The sequence below is a fragment of the Penicillium brevicompactum genome, assembly GCF_028827555.1.
Source record: "Penicillium brevicompactum strain IBT 35665 chromosome Unknown utg000001l_segment0_segment0, whole genome shotgun sequence".
Lineage (NCBI taxonomy): Eukaryota > Fungi > Ascomycota > Eurotiomycetes > Eurotiales > Aspergillaceae > Penicillium > Penicillium brevicompactum.
Window position 1 is genome coordinate 6,131,964 of NW_026623203.1, and position 23,525 is coordinate 6,155,488.

Genomic DNA, 23,525 nt, shown 5'->3' on the forward strand with positions numbered 1-23,525 from the left:
GAGGGGAGCGAAGGGAATTCCTTTGCTCCATGCGATTATTGGCCAACATTTTTCCTTATCCTTAGAGCACTGGGATATGGCATGACCCGTTCGATGGCAGTATCTGCACTCGGCATTCGGGCAGTCACGAAGTATGTGGCCGCGCTCATGACACCCAAAGCACTCTATTTCCGGGCAGTTTTTCCTTGTGTGTCCCTCTTGCATCATCCCACAGTTGGTACAAGGTTTGGGGTCCGCGTAAATAACCATTATGATGAGCGGTAACGCTTTATCTCGGGGAAGTTGGGGAGTGTTAGTGCAGGTTCATCTAAGATGAAAAATAATGTGGTCAAAGACAATGAATGAGAACCAAGATATGATGAAACACGTGACAGAATAGAATTTAGAGAGGTCATGATGATCCGTGGAGAAAGAAGAAAGAACATTATGGAGCTGGTACATAAAGTTTCATGCTCTGCAAGCATCACATAATCTCTTTCTCTCTCTCTCGCAAACGCTTGTTTGTTTGCTTGCTTGCTTCCTCTCGTCATCCATCATCATCCTACTTGCTTACTTGCTACCCCACGCCATCTGATCGTTTGATTGCTTCCCTTTGCTATTTATGCTTGCTTCTTCTTCTTCTTCTTTCCTTCGCCCATTTAAGTTTCTTCGTTACCAATGGATAACCTTGTTTCCATCATCATCATATAAAGCTCCCTTTAGAATCCCTTTGTTCCTCTGTAAAACCATAATGTAGCGAGCTTTTATTACGACCTGGGTAGTCTAGTGGTGGGATTTACGCTTAGTACTATATCCATCCCACTTTCATGACTTCCTAAAACATCCAATTTACTTACCAACTATGTAGGGGGTCACTCAAACCATAATTACGCGAGGTTCTCGCCGATCCCAGGCTCTGGTCAATGTCTCTTCCAAGGTTTGTTGGAGAGAAAAAGGGGAAGGAACACATTACCTCCTACCCCAACAGATCTCTTTAGCATTCTCCATGAACGAGACTTTGGGGGCGCAGTAGTAAGAAAGCAAGAAAGATGACCAAAAACAACAAACTTACGAAGGGGTTGTGGACTAAAGTAGTCAGAATTTGTCATTATATATAGAAATAAGCGCGGGTGGATAATATAGGGGTCGTCCCCCGGATGGATGGCGTCAACTATGAAATTAGGCGAAGTAGAAATATTGTGGAAATTGTTGGGATAATAAGGGCGAGAGAGATGAGCCAAGAAGCCGATCATCAAAAGGAATATCTTGAATAGTCAAGCAGAATAAGATAGGAATGCTTGTGTCCATATAAATACGAGGTAAGTTGTATGGTGGAAGGGACACTTTGGTTCTATGAGAATCGTTAAGAGTTGAATAACTGATTTGATTTACGAAAAGATGTATGGAATGGCGAGATATACTCTGGTTCTGAGCATGAAGACTGACATCGGAAAACAGAGTTTGTTGGTGAATACGATAGAATTGATCCATGATGGGGAATGGCGAGTTTGACTAGTTGAGCTGGTCAGGTGCCTTGTTTAGGTGATGTGGGAAAGTAATTGAGCAAGCAGGCGAGCAAGTAGGGTAGCAAGCAGGTGCTGTAGTGCTGGTGAGAAATGCTCCAAGCGAGTGAGATCTGTTGATTGTAGACCATTTGGCAAAAAAACGTTGTACGTCTGCGTTGGAAAGTATGGTAGATTTAGCAGCTGAGCGTGAACTACAGTATGTGCCGGCAATACGGGATCTACCCAGGTGCCAGATCTGGGTTAGGTAACCTTAGAAAGTGATATTGGTACCCATATATGTTTGGTGATACCCCGAGTACCCTTTATGATCGGAGGACAGGCTAGTGATTGGCAACTGTGGCTTGGTCGGTAGTCTCAAGCATGGTTCGCGGGTTCCAGACAGGGAGGCCTGGGTAAAGCTGGCATTGTCAGGGGAAGATTCAAGATATGGAGGTGCGCAATTGGTGTTGTTGGTAAAATTGGGAGGTACTGTACTATTGCGTATACCTTTGGTACGTTATGGTACACTTCGGTCTGGGAGTTTTGTACGGAGGTGTATATCTGTTGACACATTTGGGAATTGCATTGGTGACAGCATTTAGGTAATTTTGTCGTTTTGGGACTGTGATGAGTGCCTTGGATTGCGGGATCAGGCAAAGTGTTAAGATAGCGAGAGATGATGGTTTTGATATGTCGGAAGTGTCAATGTATGACATTCTATTAAGGTGCTAAACCACTTCATTTGGCGAGATTAGTTGACATGGTTTAGGTAAGGTGATGCTGATGAAACTAAATTGCAAATTTCAGCGAGATAATGATGATGACGCTAAATTGTCAGATCCAGCAATCAAATTGATAAAATAATGACTTAAGGTCAGATCTAGGGATGATGAGGCTCTACGGGTTAGGCCAGCTAGTGGACCTCGGGACCACGACGGAAGTAGTCAGAAATCAGACAGGATGTGTCGGTGTTACCGCCGGTTAGAATGACTATGTCAGCCTATCAGGCTTTATAATTCATGATAGGGTATAAAATAGAGCCCTGGAGGAAACGAGACCAGTTGCGTAGTATTGAAATCTATCTAAATGCATGCGCAAAAGAGGAAGAAGAGAGATGGTTGGGGAGCTCAAGACTGAAGAGATAGGGCGAGCCCGACGGGACCCCTCCAACACTTGCGACCGAATCTCTGCCTCTACTTAGTTTGCTAGCTTGTGTAGCCATATTTTGAAAAATGTATTCATCCATCGCCCGGGTGGTCTAGTGGTATGATTCGCGCTTAGGGTTCACCCAAAGCACAATTGCGCGAGGTCCCCGGTTCAATCCCGGGCTCGGGCCGATTTCTTTTGCTGTTTTTGTACGTGTTCTTTTTTACTCCGTAGGGGAATAAAAAAAAAAAAAAAAAAAAAACTATGTTAGGCTAACCCGTTTGTAACATAAGATATTATAGTGGGAAGAGCGCGCTGGCGGTCTGACATCGCAGGCAAGACGACGGGGGTGCTCAGTGCTCGGCGGGAACAGGGAGGCAGCGAGGCCCCATAAGCTACCAGAATAGGAGATAGATGCTGTTCTTCAGAGAGGTGTAGGATGTTTGGATTGCAAAACTATGAGATTGCAAGCAAAAGCTGCCAAAACTAGTCACAGTGGCGCGCCTGGGATGTGGCGCAGTTTCCCCATTACAATATCTAACATATTCCCTAATAAACCTCATTAAAACTTCTGGTTTAGAATCTCATCTCTAGCTTTTCACGCTTGTGTAGCCATAGTTTCAAAATTTTATTCATCAATCGCCCGGGTGGTCTAGTGGTATGATTCGCGCTTAGGGTTCACCCAAAGCACAATTGCGCGAGGTCCCCGGTTCAATCCCGGGCTCGGGCCGATCCTTTTTTTGCTGTTTTTCTAAACTTTTGTTGCTAAAAGCTGTATCAGGCCTACTTATCTGTTATAGATGTATTTTATCTATTCTCTCATAGATGTTTCTAGCACTTCTGGTTTAGAATCTCATCTCCAGTTGATTTACGCTTGTATAGCCATAGTTCAAAAGTCTTACTCATTCGTATCAGGCTCAAAAAAAAAAAAAACCAAATCCACAAAAAAGGGAATCCACCAGAGCAACCACGTCAAGTCATAGTCTCATAAGTCATGAAAAAGCATAAAAGTTCGTAACACTCATAAAAGCCTAGTAAGAAATTTGCGGCGCTTCATGGGCGGCATAAGGGTTTCCATCACGATAAATCGGAGTGTGATCCTTCCAAGAGTCATTCGAAGACGGAGCATATTCAATCTCATCCGGCCAACGACTCCTCGACGGTGTGCTCTGACTCTTCGCCCGTCGCATTTCTCGTTTCACGGCACGATGAGCACACTCCTCCTGGAAATGGTGGTTTTCCTTGCGCTTCTCGTTGACCTCCTTCCATTCACCATATGCACCCTTGATACCAAGCGCCGCAAGGCCAATACTCACGGCATCCATGGTGTTAGCTTTCATGCGACGCTTGCGAGCCTCCTCAGGTGTGATCTCTCCCTCCTTCAACTGCTGCATGCGCTGTTTTCTCTTTTCCATGCTACCATACAGACCATGAGCGGCATGGATAGTAGCAACACTAGCCAAACCGCTTGTCACCAGGACATCACGCTTCAACTTCTTGCGTTGCTTCTTCTCGTCAGAACTGTCGCCTAAGTCAGAATCACTCTCGGAGTTTGAGTGGTCGCATTGCTTGTCATCACGCGGTGCACTGGTTGGTGCACTACGCGCGAATGCATTGGGGGGGTTTCTTCCGCCGTTCAATGAACGCGTTCGACCTACATCTCTCGAGCCTCTGCCTCGTCGTGAATCCCTGCTGTAGTAATCACTGTCCGCATCTGAACCAGAATAGTCGTCATATCTATCCCGACGATGACGTCTCTCACGATCGTCTCTCTCTCGGTGTCCCCGAGGCTCTCGATAATCTCGCTCTCGCTCTCGTCGAGAATCTCTGCTATCTCCGCTGCGGTCATCGCGGCGCCGATCTTCTTGCTCTCCCAGTCCTAGGGCAGCCATTCCCTTGGTGATGTAGTCTTGGACACTCTTGCTTCGCTTGTGGGATCCACGCTCGTCATCGCTACGGGAATCATGGCGACCACGAGGCCGAGATCGAGATCGAGATCCCGCGACCTGGTCAAAGATTTCTTTCCCAGCGGCCGTGATCGCGCCAGTAGCAGCAAGGTTCTTGAGACCACTACCGGCTGAATTCCGACCACGAGACTGTGAGCGTGAGCCGCCGCCGATGAAATGGCTAGCGGCGAGACCAGCAAGTGTGGATTCGACAACATGGCGAGTGCCGTGCTTGTTGGGATCCTTGTCGACAAGACCATCGGTACCTCCAGCAGTGACTGCAGCGGTGAGAACGCGTTTTCCCTTATTACCGGCCCATTCACCCGGCTCTTTGCGCTGTTTGAATGCCTCGACGGCACCGGCTGTCAAAGCGGCGCGAGCAGCTTGTATCATACGTTGCTGACTCTTATCACGTCCGCTGCTGCGATGGTTACGGCCATGGCGACTGCGTGAGTCCGATGGTGAACGGGAGTATGATCTGTTGCGATGACGGGAGCGGTCGCGGCCACGGTCTCTATGACCAGACGCAGCTGCAGCACCTCCGAGGCCTAGGGCGCCCAGAGCTTGCTCGCTGAATGACTTTCGGCGTCTGTGGCGAGGTGGGGAGCGACTTGGAGAAGAATCAGATTCGTATCTGGGGCGACGAGAGCCTGGGGAAACGTTAGAATTAATTCACCAGATCGATTATATCTTACTCACGTCTGTCCTCGTGGTGTGCTGTTCGACGAGGACGGGGGCGTCTGTATGCAGCATCGTAGTGGGGGTCGTAACCGCTGACCGAAGAAGATCGGCGCACCGTCTCCTGCACCGGTCGCGTCGGTCGTCGAGTGTACCTGCGCTCATAGCCGTAGTCCGAGCCTGGTGGATATTCACGCTGGACTTCTTCGACTACCGAGTCATTGCTTCTGCGGGGTACATAGTCTCGCTCGTGCCTTGCATAACGAGGCGGGTCATCGTACGGATCAGCGTAGCTGACTGGACGTGCATAGCGGTCGCGGGGTGAGTGATACCGACGGTCGTCGTAATACGACATGGTGGGGTTCGGATCAAAATGAAAGATAAAAGTCGATATTGGTGAACTTCTACCATTCACTGGGACGATATGGTGTGTGTGAGAGAGAGAGATGAAAAATAGGAGAGAGTATATGGCGGGGCTGGGGTGGCGTGACGTCGATGTGGGTTCAGATGGGATTTGGGGCTGAGGGGGACTTGGCAGTGTGGCTCGAGAGAATTTGATACAGGCTTCAAAAGTACAGGAAAAGAAACTTCGCTTTGAAAAGTTCCAATTCCTTTGCTATATATACCGGATTCAATTTTTACCCTAATGACGTTGTGGCCGGACTCCATCGAGTGGGAAATACCACCCCCGTCGAATGAGCGTCTAGACTGTCGTGTATCGATAAATTATCTCCGACGTCATCCTGCAGGGAGGATCAAGGAAGAGTGACAGCCCTGACAGGCCAGCCCTACATATTGACCGCCGAGTTGGCCACAAGTAACCAGGAGACCCCTGGGAGGTGAAGAGGAGAGACTTTGATAGAAACGTAAACAAATGGTTCCACGGCTCGTCTTCCCCGCAATTCCCACTGGTCTTCCACACTTCGTATTTACTTGGCTTTATACTAATCTCATGTTTCAAAGGTATAATTCTGTTCGTACACATTTTTGCATTTCATACACTATGATAGCCTCCAGATCTGATTCCGTCAGAACATGGTACAGCAGGGATATAAAACAGTAAGCCACTAAAACAGATAAAACACGGTACGTTTCGCATATGAAACTCCCGTGCCATGCAGATGATCGCTGAGGTATGAGGAACATGTAGATCCATGACAAAAGATCAAAAAAAAAAAAAAGGGATAACCACAAAGATAACCAAAAACCAATAAAAAATAAAAAATGAACCCAAACATCAGAATAGAAAGACATAATCAAAGTACACCGCACAGCAGTGGCGAGACTGAAGTTCAAATGACCCCCAAAAAATGGGGACAGTCGTAAACTCAACATGGGAGAATTAATACTCGCTCATTGGGGCGTCGAAGCCGACCCAGGAACAGGTGGTACCCCGGGCTCCGTAAGCTGACTGACATTGCGCTGATGCGAAGCCGACGCATAAGTAGAATCAGGACGAGCCACGTTCCATCGACCCTCAGTCTCTGTCTCGGAGGTAGAGCGCATATCATCGGAGTGAGTGCGATGGGTGCGAATATGTTGTTTCATGTTATCCTTTCTCGTAAAGGCCTTGTTGCAGATGGGGCAATGCACACTCTTTTCACCGGTGTGCTTTTTGCCGTGACGCGCTGCGTGGCCGGAAGTCGTGAAGGTCGCTGAGCACCCGTGGCTGGCGGCGTAGGGACATGGGTACTTGTTCTTTCTCCCTGTTGCCCGAGGTCCAGACTGAGTGGTTTCAGAGGTTGAGCGGGTCTCTGGGGGAGTCCTGGGAGGTGCGGGCCCGCGAGCTGGGAACTGGTAAGGTTCCCGTCGCGATTCCTGCCGGGCATAGGGGTGGTAAGCTGACGGTTGGCTGGTGATATAATCGTAGGCCGATCCATTGGAAGAGCCCGGGGAAACGGGTTGAACGGCTTCAGTCACCGGGTCGAAGGGGTGTCTGGTGCCCCGGGGTGATGCAGCTGGGGACTCGGATGAAGCATGAGGCCGGGTGTACTCGGGCGGGGGCAGTTGTGGTTGCTGTGGGTGATAAGATGGCGAAGTTTGGGTCCGAGTGAGTCGGGGTGCGGAGCGAACCGCAAAGGATGGATTGTCGTCATTATTAAGAATGGACACAATACTCGTCCTGCAGCTGGACATCTCCTCAATGCCCCGATGTCTCGTCACCGGGGCTGGAAAGCTATACTAAAAAGCAGAGATACACGTTAGTTTGGGATGTACTAGCAGCCGGCTCAGCCGGGGCCTCTGGATGTTCGTGAGAACTCGAGATATCGCCGGACTGAGACGAGGGGAGGAGGGTGGAGAGGACAAGGAAGAAGAAGAGAGAACATCTCGCTTCCTGCTTGCCACCCTGGGGGACACGGCAAACGCACCAGCGGCTCTCGAAAGATGTTTGTCCTCTGCGTCGTGTAACAAGTCGACAACATTAGACCCTAAATCGGCACTTCGCCTGTAGGCCTCAACAGAAGCCCGATGACTCGAGTCTGTGCTGCACTCCGTGCGTTGCTTTCAGGTGACCGAAGGGACTGGGGCGAGGAGTACTAGTACTATATCCCGGACGATTGGATCTCTGCTGTCGGAGATCGAGCTGGGGTCTGACAAATCGTCTCTGCTCGCAGCGGCAGGATTTCTTCCGAGACCCAAATTCTTTCTGACGAATTTGGTTTTGCTTTTCCAATTTTGCAATTGGATGTGGGGGAACACAATCCTTAACGGCAGTTGCAAACCGGCCTGGGGAGGTTGCAGGAAGGTCGAAGTTCAATACCGGTTGTCTACCCGTTCAAAAGACAGGTGCTGTTCCAGATAGATATTCTGCCCAGGTGGGGGGAGGGGGGAGGGTATTTAGCTTCAGGCGCTCTACGCTTTGAAGATAATGAAATAGGCGTGGAGGTATGAGAGGCGGAGAGGGATACAAGATAAGGTGGAGAGCAATCAAAGGGTATAAGAATACAAATCAAGAAGTGAAGGTTTGAAGGAGGGAGGAAGGAGAGAAATGATGACAAGCCAAGCCTGGCGCATCTAAACTTATTATACTAAAAGGCGAAAGAAGCCAAGCTCCAGGGTCTGTCGAGGCTCCCCAGAAGACACGATACCGAACACGCTATGTTAGCGTAGTGGAGTAGGAGAAAATCAAAAAAAGGATATCTAAAATGTAATAAAAAAAAGAAAAAGGTGCAATTGTAATATAGTAATCTATAAAAACCGCATTAATACGCAGACCCCTAATCCACCCTGTGCAGACCCGTTTCCTTCTCCGTTTCTTCCGGCCCGCGACCCTGAGAAGATCAGTTCTCTAGCTTTTTCGTAGTCTTGTTTGAACTTCGGGTTTCATACACTCCAAAAATATCTCCGATTTTCCTTTGTTTTCTTTTTGATTTTCCCTTGCATTATGAATTTCTGTTCAGCCCTTGAGAAACCTGAGGGGGGAATCAAAGTCTTAACTCCGAGAGTGCTTACCATTCGGACTAGGGCTTCGGTTGGGTGAAGCGAAAACAGAAACGATCCACCTTTTCGGCAGAACTACGGACAATCATAAGACCATTGGACCCTGACCATTCGGATAATTAGAGTGCAACCTGTAACTAAGGTACAGATCTTTCTCAATCTAGGGGATCCCTGGAAAATCCGCTCCCGAGGTCGGCACGGACAAGTTTTTAGCCCTGTTGGTTTTTTCATGCATTCCTCGTATACCATACCGCCGGTAGTGTTCAGCACGGAGTAAGATGAAAATCTCCCCATACGTTCCAAACCTCTGAAATCCAAATAAATGCAAAGGCATGCGAAAGAGATGCGACATACGTAAGTGATGATGTTGGAGACTTGGCCTGTTTTGGAACTAACTTCCGGCTCGGGTATTCCAAGGGCTCGCCGATTTTCTTGTATTCTCATTTCTCAATTCTGGATCTTCAATGATGGATCTCCATTTATGGATTCCTTACTCTGGTTGGACTGTGTTTGATTTGTTAGCGCTGTTCTTAGTTGCCTTTTGTGGTTTAGCCTATCTCGCCCTACGATAAAACGAAGAGAAAATTGTAGTTAATACGGAGTACTTTTATTTTATTTATTATTATTGTTTTTACAGAAAAAAAAGTGTACTCAGATATGGAAGATCCGAAGGCCCGGCCCTGAGAAGTCAGACAATTTGCGATCATTTCTTGGTTTTTGGAGCTCGGTTCACACACACTCAATAAAGGTAATCTAGGCCGAGTGTTCGGGTTCGGGTCAGTTGGGATTTTCATCGTTTGCTATAGGGACTCCAACCTCCAAGACGATTGATAAGTACGGAGTACAATATAGTTATTCAAAAGATAACCTAATCTGCTACGATCGTCTGTCACCACTTCTCAAGCTGCGTCAACATGACATTTAGGGCTCAGGGGGGTAAAGGGACTGGCCCGTGCCTTTCGTACTCGTACGCGTCCAGCGCCCGCCCCGCTCCTTGGAACAACCTCCCGCTCAGTGTACATACGTAAGATGGCGACGTATGGAAGCTTTCTTCACGCCGTTGACATGGAAATTTACACTCAAAGCTAACTGATCGGGAGTTTGGAAAGCTTGATTCCGTCGCGAACTGCATACTGCATAGCTTCAGTATACAAAGATGTCAGAGACCGACTTCGGAGACTTTCCTATTCTACTTGATCACGCACATGCCATCTTCTGCACAGAGACGTTGTACATGTACAGGTAGACACGTCGATCAGGCCAAGCTTCAACTCTCCGATCTGGAACGCACCTTCACGGGGTGTGGCTCGTGGGCTCAGGGCACCGGCAGGTCTGGGGATTTTCCAGCCGAGCGGTGATTTGTCTGTCATCGAAGCTGCACGAGGCATACGTATGCAGCCTACGTATATCCACGGTAGTCCGAGGTGTCTAGTCCAGCTTGAGACGAATACCCTTCAGTGCTTGACTTGACTAGCGGGATAGTGTTTGACTCGGTCGTCCCACTCTCCCAGCTTACGCCACAAGCTTGACTGATCCCGTCGTCTTACGTGCCTGAAAGGACCCTTCTTTACTCTCCGGACACAGTAAATTCACACCCTAGAACGCAGGGACTCGTGGCCAGGCTCCTCCCGCTTACTGAGATAAGACTAGTCCATACGTCGACTTTGTATAGCTTCGCCCTAACTACCCAATCTCGGTTAGCGGCACTCAAGACCCCCATTTATTACTGCACCCGCCACCTTTTTTTTTTGCCCACGCGGCCTTGTTATTTGCGTGGCTTGAGATAACCATATTTGGAGCGCGGCGCTGAGACTCTAAATGTAAAGCCGCCATTGATTCGTTTCTTTTGGACCCCAATTTTGTCCCTGGCCCCCCGATCGGAACTTTTATATCCGACACCGATGGAAAAGAAAAGAAAAAAAAACCAGTTTCTCCCCACTCAGTCCCCGCACAAGATTAACTACTTGGTATGATTGTCTCCGTACTCCGTACGCTGGTATTTTTACCACATCTCAAGCACACAGCCACAGCCCCATACTTATCTATACTTGTATACTTACATCAAACTGCTGCCTGATTTTTAGAACTGGATATCCCATCACTAGTCAAATCATAACAGGTCCTCCGCATTGATGCTTTCTCCATAAGCCGATCCGGCTGCGGTCATCATGCTTTTCTCCGAGCGCTGATAGGTGGTGGAGACTTCGCTTCGGTCAGTCTTCCTGCTCCACGCCACTAAGCTGCAGGTGGCTTTCGTGCTATTGATCTTTCATCTATTTCGAGGAAACGGGGCGCCTTCTATCTAGGGGCATATAACCTTAGAATAACCTTGGAACGCTTATATTCAATAATGCAGAACTCAACCCTGAATAATCTTGTAACAACTTAGTACATTTGCAATTACCATTACGACCTGCTCGAAACTGAAATGCTTGACATCCACTGTTTCCGTGGTTAGTGTCTGCTTACAAAGCGGAGTTTTGGCCAGCTCCTCCGGTAGCGTCCCGCGGAACTGCCGCGAATCACCGTCTTTCTGTCACTTCACCGCCCAATGCGCCTAGATGTCTAGAGGCCTCAGTGTCTTGGTTTCTTTGCATTGACTTCACATTGGCTATTGACAGATGGCACAGTTTGCTCGGATATCTGTCTATGCAGTCAACAGTTTTGTTAATAGAAGCAACGCTGGGACGAAATTTCCAAACCAATATGCATCATACTCATTCCAGCTGACAGAAAACAATGAACCAAGTCATTCTCTGGCTTCATAAAACTGCCGGAGCCTTGTCTGTATGCAGTTTTAATGTGATCATGGTGCATCCAGGCTCTCATCAAGATACTCCGTACATACCCTTGATATATTCCTAGTAGCCTTGCTTGCCGCTTTTGGCGACCTCGGATCCGGAGTTGATACCAAAGCCACCCATGGACTAATAAGACAGCAATAGTTAGTGCTAGCATGCGCTACGCTCTATCCGATCACCATCGCACGCCTTTATTGCTGTATACATACAATGCGTGCACCCCTCTTAATAAGCTGTAATTTTGGTGGGGTAATAATGCTCATAAGTTGAACTGCTTGTGACAAGATTCCCGAGGTCTTGTTTGTCTCTGATTGTCTGCTCACATGCTATGTTCACACTGGTATTGAGAATGGTATGAGCTAGCTCCGGATAGTCACCCGTGGCGTCAAGTAGACTGTAAGATCCGTTCATTCCGCAAAATGTACTCCGTACCCTTTGCAAGATGGCAGATCAACTACAAGCACATCCATCTTTCAACCTTTTTTACCCCCTGCAAAACATATCATACATGTACGTTGTAAGGCCTTACCAATTTCCAAAATCAAAGCCCAGTATTCTAGGCTGCAACATTGTGAACTTCATCTTCCCTCGGGAAGGTGCATCCCGATTTCAAATCCTCTCAAGTAAACCCAACCACATTGCATAACACTTGATGTATGCAATGCCTCAGCATAAAATCAAAATCTAAGCAATTACTCCGTACTGGTGGATCTGATACCCACGATCCCCATTATTCAAACTTCATCTTGCCGACTTCGCTTGAGGATATGGTTATCGCACTCGTATCCGAGAGTGGATCGTCGTAATTTAAACTAGATTGAACCTAGGAACCGGACCGAAATAAACATTCATTGACTGACGTGGAGCGTACGAATAAACTCCATTATCCAACTACTAGTTCAGCATTATCGTTTACTTACTGAAAAAGGGTTCGACTGCGTTGTGGGGAGTCCTGGAGTGGAGTAGCGAAAAGTGGCGGATGGCTGACGAGAGTGCATTCGTACCCATGGACTTTAATGGTGTGTGGCTTAGACCTATACAGTGATGTATGGGCTCCAGCGTGCATAAACAATGATCTCAATACGCACCTTTTTTTCGTTTTTGGCGAGAACGAAACCTTCTGTGTTTCCCTTGGTGACTGCCCTGCATCGATTATTCTCAAACAGGCAAGCCTCAAGGGCTTACTAGCGTGGTCAAACCCATCCGGGCTGCGTAAGCGGAGACGTCATGTTGGTGGATGGGCTATCGTGCTCCATTCTATCTTGGTCTTTATACTAGGCTGCCAAGTGAAAAGGGAATTAATTTGAGGCTTGATAGGTTGACCCCTGCATATGTGGTGGAGAGAGACTTCGTAGATGGCGGCTATCGTGTTGTTGTTACGTTAGTTGGAAGGCCCTGGATGAGGGGTCAGATACTGGGGTCTATCCTGTTAATTTGTTTTGCTTTGTTTTTTTTTTTCGAGCCGCCCCGCTGGGAGATGGCAGATGTCAGTGTGGATTGATGCGAAAGGACGAATGGCTGGAGGATGGAACACTGACGAGAGCGTGAAGGGGAGAGAATCCTACCACCAAAGTCACCCGAACCTCATGCCCAGGTGAATTGAATCAAAATTGAAATCTATTTGTGGCTTTCCTGTTCTTTGGTGATATCGATATCGAACTGACAAGGTAGATGTCACTGCCGCTGCGATAGCTGTTGAATACTATTCAGAATCGAGCACGAGATTAGCCAGTCACTATCCAGTCATAAAGATATCGTACTGCGAATTGAGATGGTCAGCCCATAAGCTGACATGCCATGAGCATTGAATCTCTAGGAAACTCTTGCAACAAGACCCAGACCTCTTACCTCCCTCAGTTCCTCTTCAGTCATTCCAGCGAGCACTATTGATCCAAAAGAATATCCCTCGAAACAAATACTCTTGTCCTGCCTTGTTGCGCAATAAGCTGTCGAAAGCCGCTTGCTGGAATCGATCTTGACCCTATCCAGGGCACACTCGGAGCAACCTGGCAGTGCTACATACCCTGATACACCCTGGAATCTCTTGCCACACTCTGTACGTTTTGCCCGTGATTCTGGGAAATTCCCATCAAAGACTAGATAGTCTTGCCCTTTGTCGAGTGTCAGGTGGAACTGAGAGCGCCGCGATATCTCTTTGGGTCATCCATCTAATTGAGCTTCCTAGGCTTTCGTCGTCGTATCTACCTCCTTCACAACACGTCCATTCAGGGAGCAGCAAGGTACGGTCCCCGGCCGTAAGCTCGATACAAATCACAAACAGGCCAGCAGCAATGACACTGCGCCTAGGTCGATGGCAATCTTCTTGCTATGATAACGAGCCAGTGACGTTCGGACCTTTACTCCGAGTTCCCATACTTTTCCTACTCCATTATCACTCGTTTCCAAGACCGCCAAACACACGAACCCATATACTCTCGTCTGAGAATGTTTGAAGCAACCAGGCTCTGCGAGGCTTGTCGATGACTGTCTTTGTTTGTCATTGACATTATGCTTGTCGGATCGCGCGGCTTCTCAGAGCCCATATCCGACTCAACTTCTTGCGCTCGGGCTCTAGCTTCTTGCAGGGGTCGTTGAAGATATTGTGAATAGCTTGCTGAGCTATACAAGCCGCGAGGTCACACCGAAACAATCTGAGTATGTTCAGCTCACCCTCGAGCTCTTCGGGGTGCTATCTAGCCATCTCATCAGGTAGCGCCAGCGCAGCATGGTTTCACTCGAGTGGTTACGTATATCGTAGACATCGATATATCCCATGGTTCGGGTGTTGTTTTGGAAGTCATTAAATAATGGTCAAGTGTGCTTTCAGGTCCTGCTGCATAACCTTGGAAGACTCCACCATGACAACTTTGGAATTTCGTTTCAATATTCCTTCTGCCTGATGCACTACCATGGGTCTCGATTTTCATCTTATGCTTCTTTTTCGGATGCTTCCGTTGCTTCGGATCCAGCCGAGTCCTCCCAACTCAGCATGTATGGATGTGATAGGGATTTATTTGACCTTGAACAGTTTGAATCAGGTCCTTTCTATGTCTTGAGGCTCACATGTGAATTCTAGGATTGTTGTCAAAGCTGATATCGAGTTGCAAACTGACCCAGAGCGGTGCAAGCTTCACCTTGTTTTGCAGTAAAGCAGATGCAATGGTTGGTGCTTCTCATACCCAGTCTCTTCTCTAATGCCTTTGGCATGAAATTCGTATGAGCAGGTCTCCCCGTCTATTTTGACGATGTTTGTGTTCACACCGCGAATATGGTCCCCTATACGGAGTAGCGGCGGGTTCTTTCCTGGTCGCCTCGCTGGACTTCGTGTCGAACTTGCAGATCTCTGACAACACAGCTTTATATTCACCCCTGCTCATTTCCCCATGAAAATGCTTGTCTAGTGAGAAAACCCCGGAAGATCGTTCGCCATCACCCAATGAACGTTACCTGTATGGGGGAGGTTGCGGAGATTTTGTGGGGGAAGTGGGCCGAATTCCGGGACTGCGGTGGGTTATACTTGTTGAGCGCCTCGATGACGGCATTTTCCTGCAGATTGCTCAAGTACAGGACTCATCGGCAACCAGGCTATCAAAATTGAAGAGTTGATGAGTCGATTTCACAATGTCGAAGGCGATGAGCATTGAGAAATTGACAAGGACAGCGTAGTGGAGGGAGCGGATCAAATGCGTGCAATCACTCGTTCATGATGCATCTCGAAATTCCCGCATAGAGAGCATAGACTACACGAAGATCCTTTGCTTCTCTCAAACTTTCTCCATGTTAATCCTGGACTCAAATGCCGATTTCCTTGTATAGCCGGGGGAGAATTAATATAAATACCCCAGAATCAAACCAGCTTTTCTGGTACTGACTGAGAGAGGAGCTTCTGGAGTCACCTGGGCAGTATATTCAATCAATACATGATGCACTTCACCAAATCTTCCCTTTTGGCTGCAGCGCTTCTTCTCGACTCTGGAAGTTGTCAACACCATCCTCTAAGGATCCCACCTGTACCAAAGAACAGCAGTCATGTACCAAATGACCTGCAGTCAATCTCTATCGAGTTTGCATTCTTTCCAGACTATGCAGGCAACAAGTCTCGGCCAAATCATTTCTCCAAGAATTTGCTGCACAATCTCAAGTCCATCACCGGAGTTGCACCGAAAGTGCGAGTTGGAGGAACCTCACAGTGGGCAACCCCTTCTGGCCTTCTGGTCTTCTGTTCTTCTGGTACTGACAAGCTTCTTACAAGGGATCACTCAACCTATTACCCCGAGCAGGAAGACAACATTCAGCTCATCTATCAGAACCCTGGCGATGATCAACCGATCCAGATCAACTACGGACCCGGCTTTTTTGAGTCCTATCACACTCTGGGCGAGATAAAGTACTTGCATGGACTAAACATGAATCAGAACACCTCCACTAAGCAACTCGAGATTTCTACTATGGATGCTTGCACTGCTATCGGATCCCAACTGCATCTCCTGGAGTTAGGAAACGAATTCAACTTTGCTCCTGGGAAATACCGTGCTGCCAACTACTCGCTCCTTGATTATGCCAATGAATGGAACAGCAAGGCAGATATTGTGAAGGCTGCGGCGGAGAAAGCTTGTCCAGGATCCTTCCCAGGGTTCATGGCGCCTAGCCTTGTCTTGCTCGACTTAATTGTCAACACTACCTGGACCGCTGAGGAATTGTACACGCTGGGTTACGATAAGCATAATCTGACTAGAGAGCTGTGCTTCCACAAGTACGTGTTGTCCTCTCTAACTGGTCGCAATGCTAATTTTGGGATCCGACAGTTACATGGGAAAGAAAGAATCCCCAGATCCTCCTGCGCAATTTGATCTCCAACGTATTAATTTCTCCCCTTTCCCAACTAAATCATGCCATATTGACTAATACTACAGGTACACTGATGAACCACACAAGCATCGTTCAAAATCTCCAGCAGCAGATCCAGCGTTCGCAGAACCTGGCATACCTCGGTCTCCCCTACACCCTCGGCGAACTGAACTCAATTGCGAATCAGGGCCGAAACGGAGAAACCAATGTATTTGGCGACGCCCTGTGGCTAGTGGATTTCTCCCTATGGGCAGCTGAACATGTATGACTCAAACACACTCACTCCCGCTCGTCACTCCTACTCAGTCTGGCAACTTACATCTAGCAGGGTATGAAACGCCTTCATTTCCACCAAGGCCTGAAATATCGATATGCATCATGGCAGCCAATGGCGATCGAGGGCGTGCCCCCAACGACAAGACCGCCATACTACGGCCAAATCATGGTCGCAAGCGCCATTGGACACTCCCGAGACACTCGTATCGTCAACATTCCCCTCGCGGAAGATACTGAGTCCGCATATGCGATCTATAACGGCGCGCGGTTATCGAAGCTTGTTGTAACCAACCTGCGGGCCTTCAATCAGACGAGTCGCACCCGTCCGTCCAGGAAGTATGAATTCACACTGCCTGAACGGTATCAAAGCGCTAAGGTTGAGCGTCTCATTGGTCCTGGCAGCGATGCGGTGGGGAATATCACTTTCGGGGGCATTTCGTATGACCATGCACTTGCTGAGGGGAAACCTGTTCGGCTGCATGACGGGGAGAGGTCAGGGATCAAGCATGGCGCGTTGACGGTCAATGTTCCCGATTCATCTGCCGTCCTTGTCACTCTCGAATAGAAGCAGAGACCGTGGTTATGGGCTGCATGAACATCTTGGAACTCGGCCCCCTCATCCGGAGCACTGTTTCCACTGTTTCCACGGTGGTTCTCCGTAGCTAACGGCGGTAAACCTACAATTGGAGGCTCAAGCAGATAAACCTCAGCCCTATTGTGCCTAAATACTGTTATAAGACCCAAATAACAAGCCGGGCTGAACTGCAATTCCCAGCAGTTTATAAATTGGCCCCCAATTCCAACGCTCTCAGCCCCAACGCTGACTGACGATCACTGGGAAATTCTTATTTGTGACCAGGAATGACCTCAAGTTAGAGAGAGCTCTCTTTGTCGTTTGTTTTTAATATATTCAATACAAAAAATGACCTCTTCGGATTCTCAGCACTCATTGCTGTCCGAACAATCTTTATACAGTCGGCCCCAACGGTCATGGAACCCCCTCGGCCGCTCCTCCCCCGAACCCTACCTCTACCACCCAGCATCGCACGACAGCTGGTCCGAAGATGCCCTACGAGACATAGGGCTAGGCATTTCCAATACACACGGGGATGCCATCCCACTGAGCGAAAGTCACACTCCCAAGCGCGATTCAATTGACAGCGACGCGACCACAACCCCAGCCCACAAAACCCCGCAGACTCCGTCTCCACATGTACGCTGCGCCAATCGAGGGACGGTGCTCCAGAAACGGCTCGCGTGGGTTCCCTTGACGGTTTTCGTTCTCGCTGTCTATGCGACAGTGTTTTCGGGCATTTATCTTGCGATCGCACTGTGCAAGCCACGATGGAGCAGAATATCAAGCGATGGGCCGCTGGCGCCCTCCACAGCCAACTTGTTAAGTGCATTCTTTGCGAAGACGATAGAACTCGCCTATGTCACTGTCTGCGTGGCGTTTCTGGGTCAAGTGCTTAGTCGCAGGGCTTTGATGACCGATTCGCGCGGGATCAGTATCTCGGATATGAATATGAGGGCGTGGATCATGCAGCCAGGCTCGATGATTGTGCACTGGGAAACTCTGCGATACTCGGCTCTGACCTTCCTTGGGGCCATCGCTTTGGTTGCTACTTTCGTTGCTATGCTTTACACAACTGCAGCACAGGCTTTGGGTATGTCTTTAACTCATACGGAAATCCTAATTGCTAACCTATGACAGTTGCTCCGAAGCTCTCGCTTGGCTCGGTAAAACCAACAATACTGCAAGGCAAGGTCGTCGCCAGCTTTGCCAACCCAGAATACGTCGGTCCAATGTGTCAAACGCCTGTGACCAACGAAATGGATCCAATCAACCGCAATACGACCTGTCTTCAAATCGAGCACGCTGGTAAAGCCTATCACAACTACGAACAATGGCTAAACAAGTGGGCGGACCTGGTTCACAGCGACAATGAGACATCCTCCGATCTACACAAAAGGCCCAAGCCAACAGGCTCGATATGGGACAACACAACCGTAACAGGCAGCTGGATCGAAGTCCAAGATATGACCACCCTCTCCAAAAAGCACAATCGAATGATCAACAACGTAACAATGGCAATGCCGCACGGCGGAATCCCCAACACAGCAATGGACCCCAAAAACAAAATCAAGCAACCAAACAGCCAAGCAGACTCCGCCTCCGGCGAAGGAAAATACAACATAGAAGCCTCAGTTCCCTCCCCAGCCGTCAACGTCCTCTGCGCCGGAATGTCAGAAAAAGAACTCCAACCCCTAGTCTACACATCCTGGCCCGGAGGCTCAAAATTCAACACAACAACCTGGTCCGGCAGTCCTCCAGAAGATATCCCCAAAACCGGATATCTGAATCGAACCGTCGTAGACGACATCTTCCAATTCGGTCCCTCCCACGGCCAAGTGCCCCCAGTCTTCGGCAAGTTTCCAAAACCATATAATACAATCCTCAACGCCACGGGCCTATATCCTGCAAACGCAATCTATCTACTGGGTGCTTCGCCACCGGATACCGAACCGGAGTACGTGATGTGCGCTCTTCGCGCGAAGCAAACTGGTCACTGCTCGACGAAGTACAATGCGGGATCTAGTGGTGCAGCACTAGATACCAGATGCGAAGACCCATCCAATGACCTCGAGTACGCACGTCGACAACCTGGATTCATAGACGGCGTCTGGGAATCAGACTGGAAGAACGTTGCGTCGGAATGGGCTAATTCGCTAAGTCTTGGTGCTGGCATTTCAGACGGTGCCGCTAGCAATGCGCGTCTGTTGATGCAGATGGTGCCTCGGTATGACGGGGGCTATGCGCTTGACGCAAATATGCCTAGCATTGCAGAAGCGCTTGCTGTTATGGCTGGGTGTACTTTGATATTGAGTTCGCAGGATGCGCCATTCTATCACTTTTGGAATTATACTGAGCATGTTCTTGGTGAGGCTGTTTATCAGCGGTTTAATGGAACAGTTCAGGCTGTTAGTTATGCGTCTGGAGCAGCGGAGAAGTGGCAGGGGATATTTTTTGTGATATTGGTATTCGCGTTCTTGACTAGTGCTGTTTGTTTGGGATTTATGATTGTTGAAGCTAGGGGACGGCAAGTGACTGATTTCACGGAGCCGCAGAATCTGTTCGCGCTTGCGGTGAATAGTCCGCAGAGTTCGCGGTTGGAAGGGGCTTGTGGGTGTGGGCCTTGTGGGAAGCAGTTGAAGGAGAGGTGGTTTATTGGGATGCAGGAGAATGATGAGCACTATTATATTGGGACGAAGGGGGAGGAGAAGCCTTTGCTTGAAAGGAGAGGAGGGCTTGAGCCTATGGGCGAAGGGGGTGAAAGGGGGATGGTGAGTCCGATGGTGAATGAGTTTCGAAAGGTGTCGAAGAGGACGTCGTTTTTGGCGAAGCTCTACTGATACGAGAGCGATTTATAATAGACTAATAATAATATTTGGAATGTAATGGCATTGGAGCCTTTCGAATAAAGGTTACTCGTACCGATGAATATGTACAACGCCCAAGGGCGTATGAGACAAATAACCAAAAACCTGTGGGACGCTAATGAATCGCTACACACTCAGGTATGCAACGCGGGAACGCAGTTCAGATGCGGAACTTTTGCAAGATAGCCACGACGCCGGGAATAGAACAGACAACATGAAAAGGGGAATAGACGAAAAGACAAACAGATGGATGGACAGGTGGACAGGCAAAAACAAATGACAGGGTAGATCATCGCTCAGCTTTGAGATTGAGCCAGCTCATATCTGAGTTGAGGTTGTTTTGCTGTCCTGGCACGGGATCTTCGTCAATGTGTTCGGGGATAACAACACTGGATCTCCGGTGCGATTGGCGTACTTTGTCCGCAAGGGCCGTGTTAGATGATAACCCGGCCAGATCGCGGGAGCTGGAGTTGTAGAAACTGTTGCTGTAGTTACTGCTCGACGGACGACCCAGCCAGCTGCTGTGGGCAGCGTTTTGCCAATGCGGGTCGTCGCGGTCGTCGTCTGAGGCGACGCTGATCGAGTCCACGCTGGAAATGCGTGCAGATTGGCCTTCGGGAATAACCAGGCTCCGAGAGCCCATCTCCGAGGAACTGACTTCGGTGGTGGGGCTGCCACTGTTGACTTGGCCGAGGGGCTTAGGCTGGTCGAGGAATCCAAAATTTAGTGGGGCCATGTTCGCCATGGGCCAACCGCTTCCACGGTAGTCGGACTTTGTGTAGACGGAGCTCATGGTCGAGCGATCTGATGGCATGTTGCCACTCTCTTCAAAGTACTTGCCCCAGCCCTCGTCGGTCGTGCGGTCTCCGGGTTGGTTGCCGTGGCCGGGAGATTCACCAGCCCGGTCGGTATCGTCGGTGTACACGCTTGAGGCGCCCATGGCACCGCTAGAGGGAATGGTTGAGAGAGGACTACTCTTGCCACCAGCGAGGCCATAGCCCGTCGCACCGGGTGGCTTGAGAGTCTTCTCTCCGTTGTATTTACCGGTCATAATAGCCAGTGAGTCGTTCGAGGCAGAGGCGGCGAGAGGGACAGGAGACCTGGCCATGGGATAGGCGCCTTCGGTCAGGGGTTCTATGCCCTGATCCTGGAAGCTGAGGCGGCTTTTGCTGTCACTGCCGGCGCCGGCATGCGCGGCCATGTCCTTCTTGTCCTTCTTTCGGCGGAGTAGAATTAGAATGATAAGAAGGATGGCTCCAAAGCCAAGGATACTTCCGAGGGTCGCACCAAGGATGGTTTTACCGTGATCGCTGAGGCCTCCGCCTGCAGGTGACGCTGCGCTCGACGTGTGAGTCGGTGTACTTGAGGCAGAAGTGGATGTAGTTGAAGTGGATGTTGGTGTAGATGTTGAGGTGAAAGAGGAGGTGGTAGATGGCTTGAGGGAGGTCTGATCTCCGCTTCCGTAGAACAGCGAAGTGGAGTTGACCCAGCCATTGGAGGTGGAGTTGTAGACAGCCAGGGAGTCGTTAGTGTGGCCACTCGAGAGGACAACCATGCCGCCACCTTGGGCGAGTGCGTAATCCGACCAAGAGTTCTTGGGCGCAAAAGTGCTGTTGTAGGAGTCGGTGATACTCCTCTTTTCCGCGGAGCCAATTGTTGTGGCAGGAGATTGCAACTTCCCCTTTGATTGAAGGACGTAACTTGTTACGCTGTTCGGGGAAGAGTCCATCTTGAACTCTTCGAGGACAATATCATCGCCATCCGAGACGAGCGCACATAGGGATGAGGTGTCAAGTGCAGAAGGGAGGGTTGCCTCCGAAAGAGTCCAGCCCGTAGAGTTATAAACATAGATCGCAGTGTTGGTTGCAGATCCTCCAAACATGGCGACTTGGGAGTCACTCCAAGGCAAGATGATGGGATTGTACAATGTGGGTGTACCCATGGCAGCCCCGGACTGCACAACGTATGAGGATGTCGGGATAAGATATGATGATTGGGAGCCGACTTTGTTGCCATCGGTGCTTCCTCCGTAGACCACGATATCCGAGGTCGAAGACAAGTACCCAGCAGCGTGTCCAGTACGATTCACCATTTCCGGGGCATCCATGGGGACGGTCTCCCACTTCTTACTGCTGAATGAGAACCGTTGGAGGCCACTGTTCTCCGAGGGGCCGGTCCCGCCGACCAGGTAAAATACATCATCTTTGCTACCCGAGATGCCACCCTTGACGCAGGCAGGCTCGGATACTTCGTATTCTGGATTGGGCAATTCGTGCCAGGTCCCATTTTCACGGAGTGGGATATAGGCGAAGCCCTTGGGTGAACCGTCGGGCGAGTAGACGTAGAGTGTGTCGTCATGGATCGTGGAGCAATCTCCCTTGATCTCAATTGGGGGTTTAGGACTAGTCATGTTGAGTGGTGAATGTTGCAAGGTATCGAGTGTTTAGCGGTGGCCAGCCAGCGAGGGAGTCGAATACCCTATGTCGTGGATTGTGGTGACTGCCGGAGCACTATTGCATGTCGGCCGAGGCGATTCGGCACAATGGGGCGACTGTACTACAGTTGGTCCGGACAGATTGACCGCACAAGCGGCAATCGGAAGGTATTTTCGACTTTGTTGCGAGATGTTGCCGGATGTCGGGCGGGGTGCGGATCGCGTTATCGGATGACTCGGCGAGTCAGAATCACGGGTTTGTGTATGAACACAACAAACAAAGTCGACAGACGCGTATGTTGGATGAAAACAGTAATCACAGAACAGCCTGAGGCTGGGCGATCCAGTCGGGACGAAAGAAATTGAAATTGTTCACCAAACACGGGAAAAAGAACGAGGTCCCCAAAAATCAGAGGGAAACAAAAAAAAAAAAAAAAGCAGGGAGTGAACGAGGTTGGCGAAAAACGAAAGGACAGCAGTAGAACCGGCTAACGAGTGCACAGCACGGAGGGACAGAGAAAAAGAGGGAGTGAGACAGGGAGGAAGAGGTCAACCCCCTAACGGAGGAGGTTAGCGGAAGGCCTAAAAGGACGCCATCCCTTAACGGGAATTATTTCGTCACTCGTCTCTTCTTGGCCTTTTTTCTTTAATTTGCGCTTCATTTACTTCGTGCTCGATCGAACCATTTTAATTTGCTATTCTGTTCTTTGTGGGAGTGTGTGGGATATGGAAATACTACAGAGTAAACAAATAGAGGACAAGTACGTAGAGGACCCAATGGCACTCCCAAAACCGAGTGGACCCAGTCTCATCCCACTGGACCCCTGGCCGTTAGGAGTTGAAATCCTTCTAGGCTGAAAGTGTATTTGAGAGACACTGCAAGGAGTATCGAAGCCTTGGACGGTAAGCAGCACTTGTGTGCATATACTACATACATCTGATGTATCTGCGAAGAAAGTAAATAAACCCCTTTCTCACTATCCATGGTTTGAGACCTTCTCAACCATGGTACTTGATGTCACACATGGCT

At 49.2% G+C, this 23,525-nt stretch overlaps 6 protein-coding genes across 6 annotated transcripts; 2 read left to right on the plus strand and 4 right to left on the minus strand.

Moving 5' to 3' along the window:
* Positions 1-3,661: 3,661 nt before the first annotated feature.
* Positions 3,662-5,609, minus strand: N7506_001910 (uncharacterized protein; the record flags this gene model as incomplete). Its single annotated transcript, XM_056951206.1, has 2 exons — positions 3,662-5,226; positions 5,276-5,609. 2 exons carry the CDS (start codon positions 5,607-5,609, stop codon positions 3,662-3,664), a joined length of 1,899 nt encoding a protein of 632 aa, XP_056817121.1.
* A 998-nt stretch (positions 5,610-6,607) lies between these two features.
* On the minus strand, positions 6,608-7,390 carry N7506_001911 (C2H2-type zinc finger protein; the record flags this gene model as incomplete). The annotated part of the gene is made up of 1 exon (XM_056951207.1): positions 6,608-7,390. One exon carries the CDS (start codon positions 7,388-7,390, stop codon positions 6,608-6,610), a length of 783 nt encoding a protein of 260 aa, XP_056817122.1.
* Positions 7,391-14,002: 6,612 nt separating this feature from the next.
* N7506_001912 (uncharacterized protein) lies at positions 14,003-14,271 on the minus strand (the record flags this gene model as incomplete). Its single annotated transcript, XM_056951208.1, has 2 exons — positions 14,003-14,110; positions 14,167-14,271. The coding sequence occupies 2 exons, from the start codon at positions 14,269-14,271 to the stop codon at positions 14,003-14,005; spliced, it is 213 nt and encodes a 70-aa protein (XP_056817123.1).
* Positions 14,272-15,416: 1,145 nt separating this feature from the next.
* On the plus strand, positions 15,417-17,185 carry N7506_001913 (glycosyl hydrolase family 79 C-terminal domain-containing protein; the record flags this gene model as incomplete). Its single annotated transcript, XM_056951209.1, has 4 exons — positions 15,417-16,249; positions 16,302-16,354; positions 16,410-16,606; positions 16,670-17,185. 4 exons carry the CDS (start codon positions 15,417-15,419, stop codon positions 17,183-17,185), a joined length of 1,599 nt encoding a protein of 532 aa, XP_056817124.1.
* Positions 17,186-17,542: 357 nt separating this feature from the next.
* Positions 17,543-20,034, plus strand: N7506_001914 (uncharacterized protein; the record flags this gene model as incomplete). Its single annotated transcript, XM_056951210.1, has 2 exons — positions 17,543-18,287; positions 18,335-20,034. The coding sequence occupies 2 exons, from the start codon at positions 17,543-17,545 to the stop codon at positions 20,032-20,034; spliced, it is 2,445 nt and encodes an 814-aa protein (XP_056817125.1).
* A 316-nt stretch (positions 20,035-20,350) lies between these two features.
* Positions 20,351-22,471, minus strand: N7506_001915 (uncharacterized protein; the record flags this gene model as incomplete). Its single annotated transcript, XM_056951211.1, has 1 exon — positions 20,351-22,471. The coding sequence occupies one exon, from the start codon at positions 22,469-22,471 to the stop codon at positions 20,351-20,353; it is 2,121 nt and encodes a 706-aa protein (XP_056817126.1).
* Between the last annotated feature and the right edge of the window lie 1,054 nt (positions 22,472-23,525).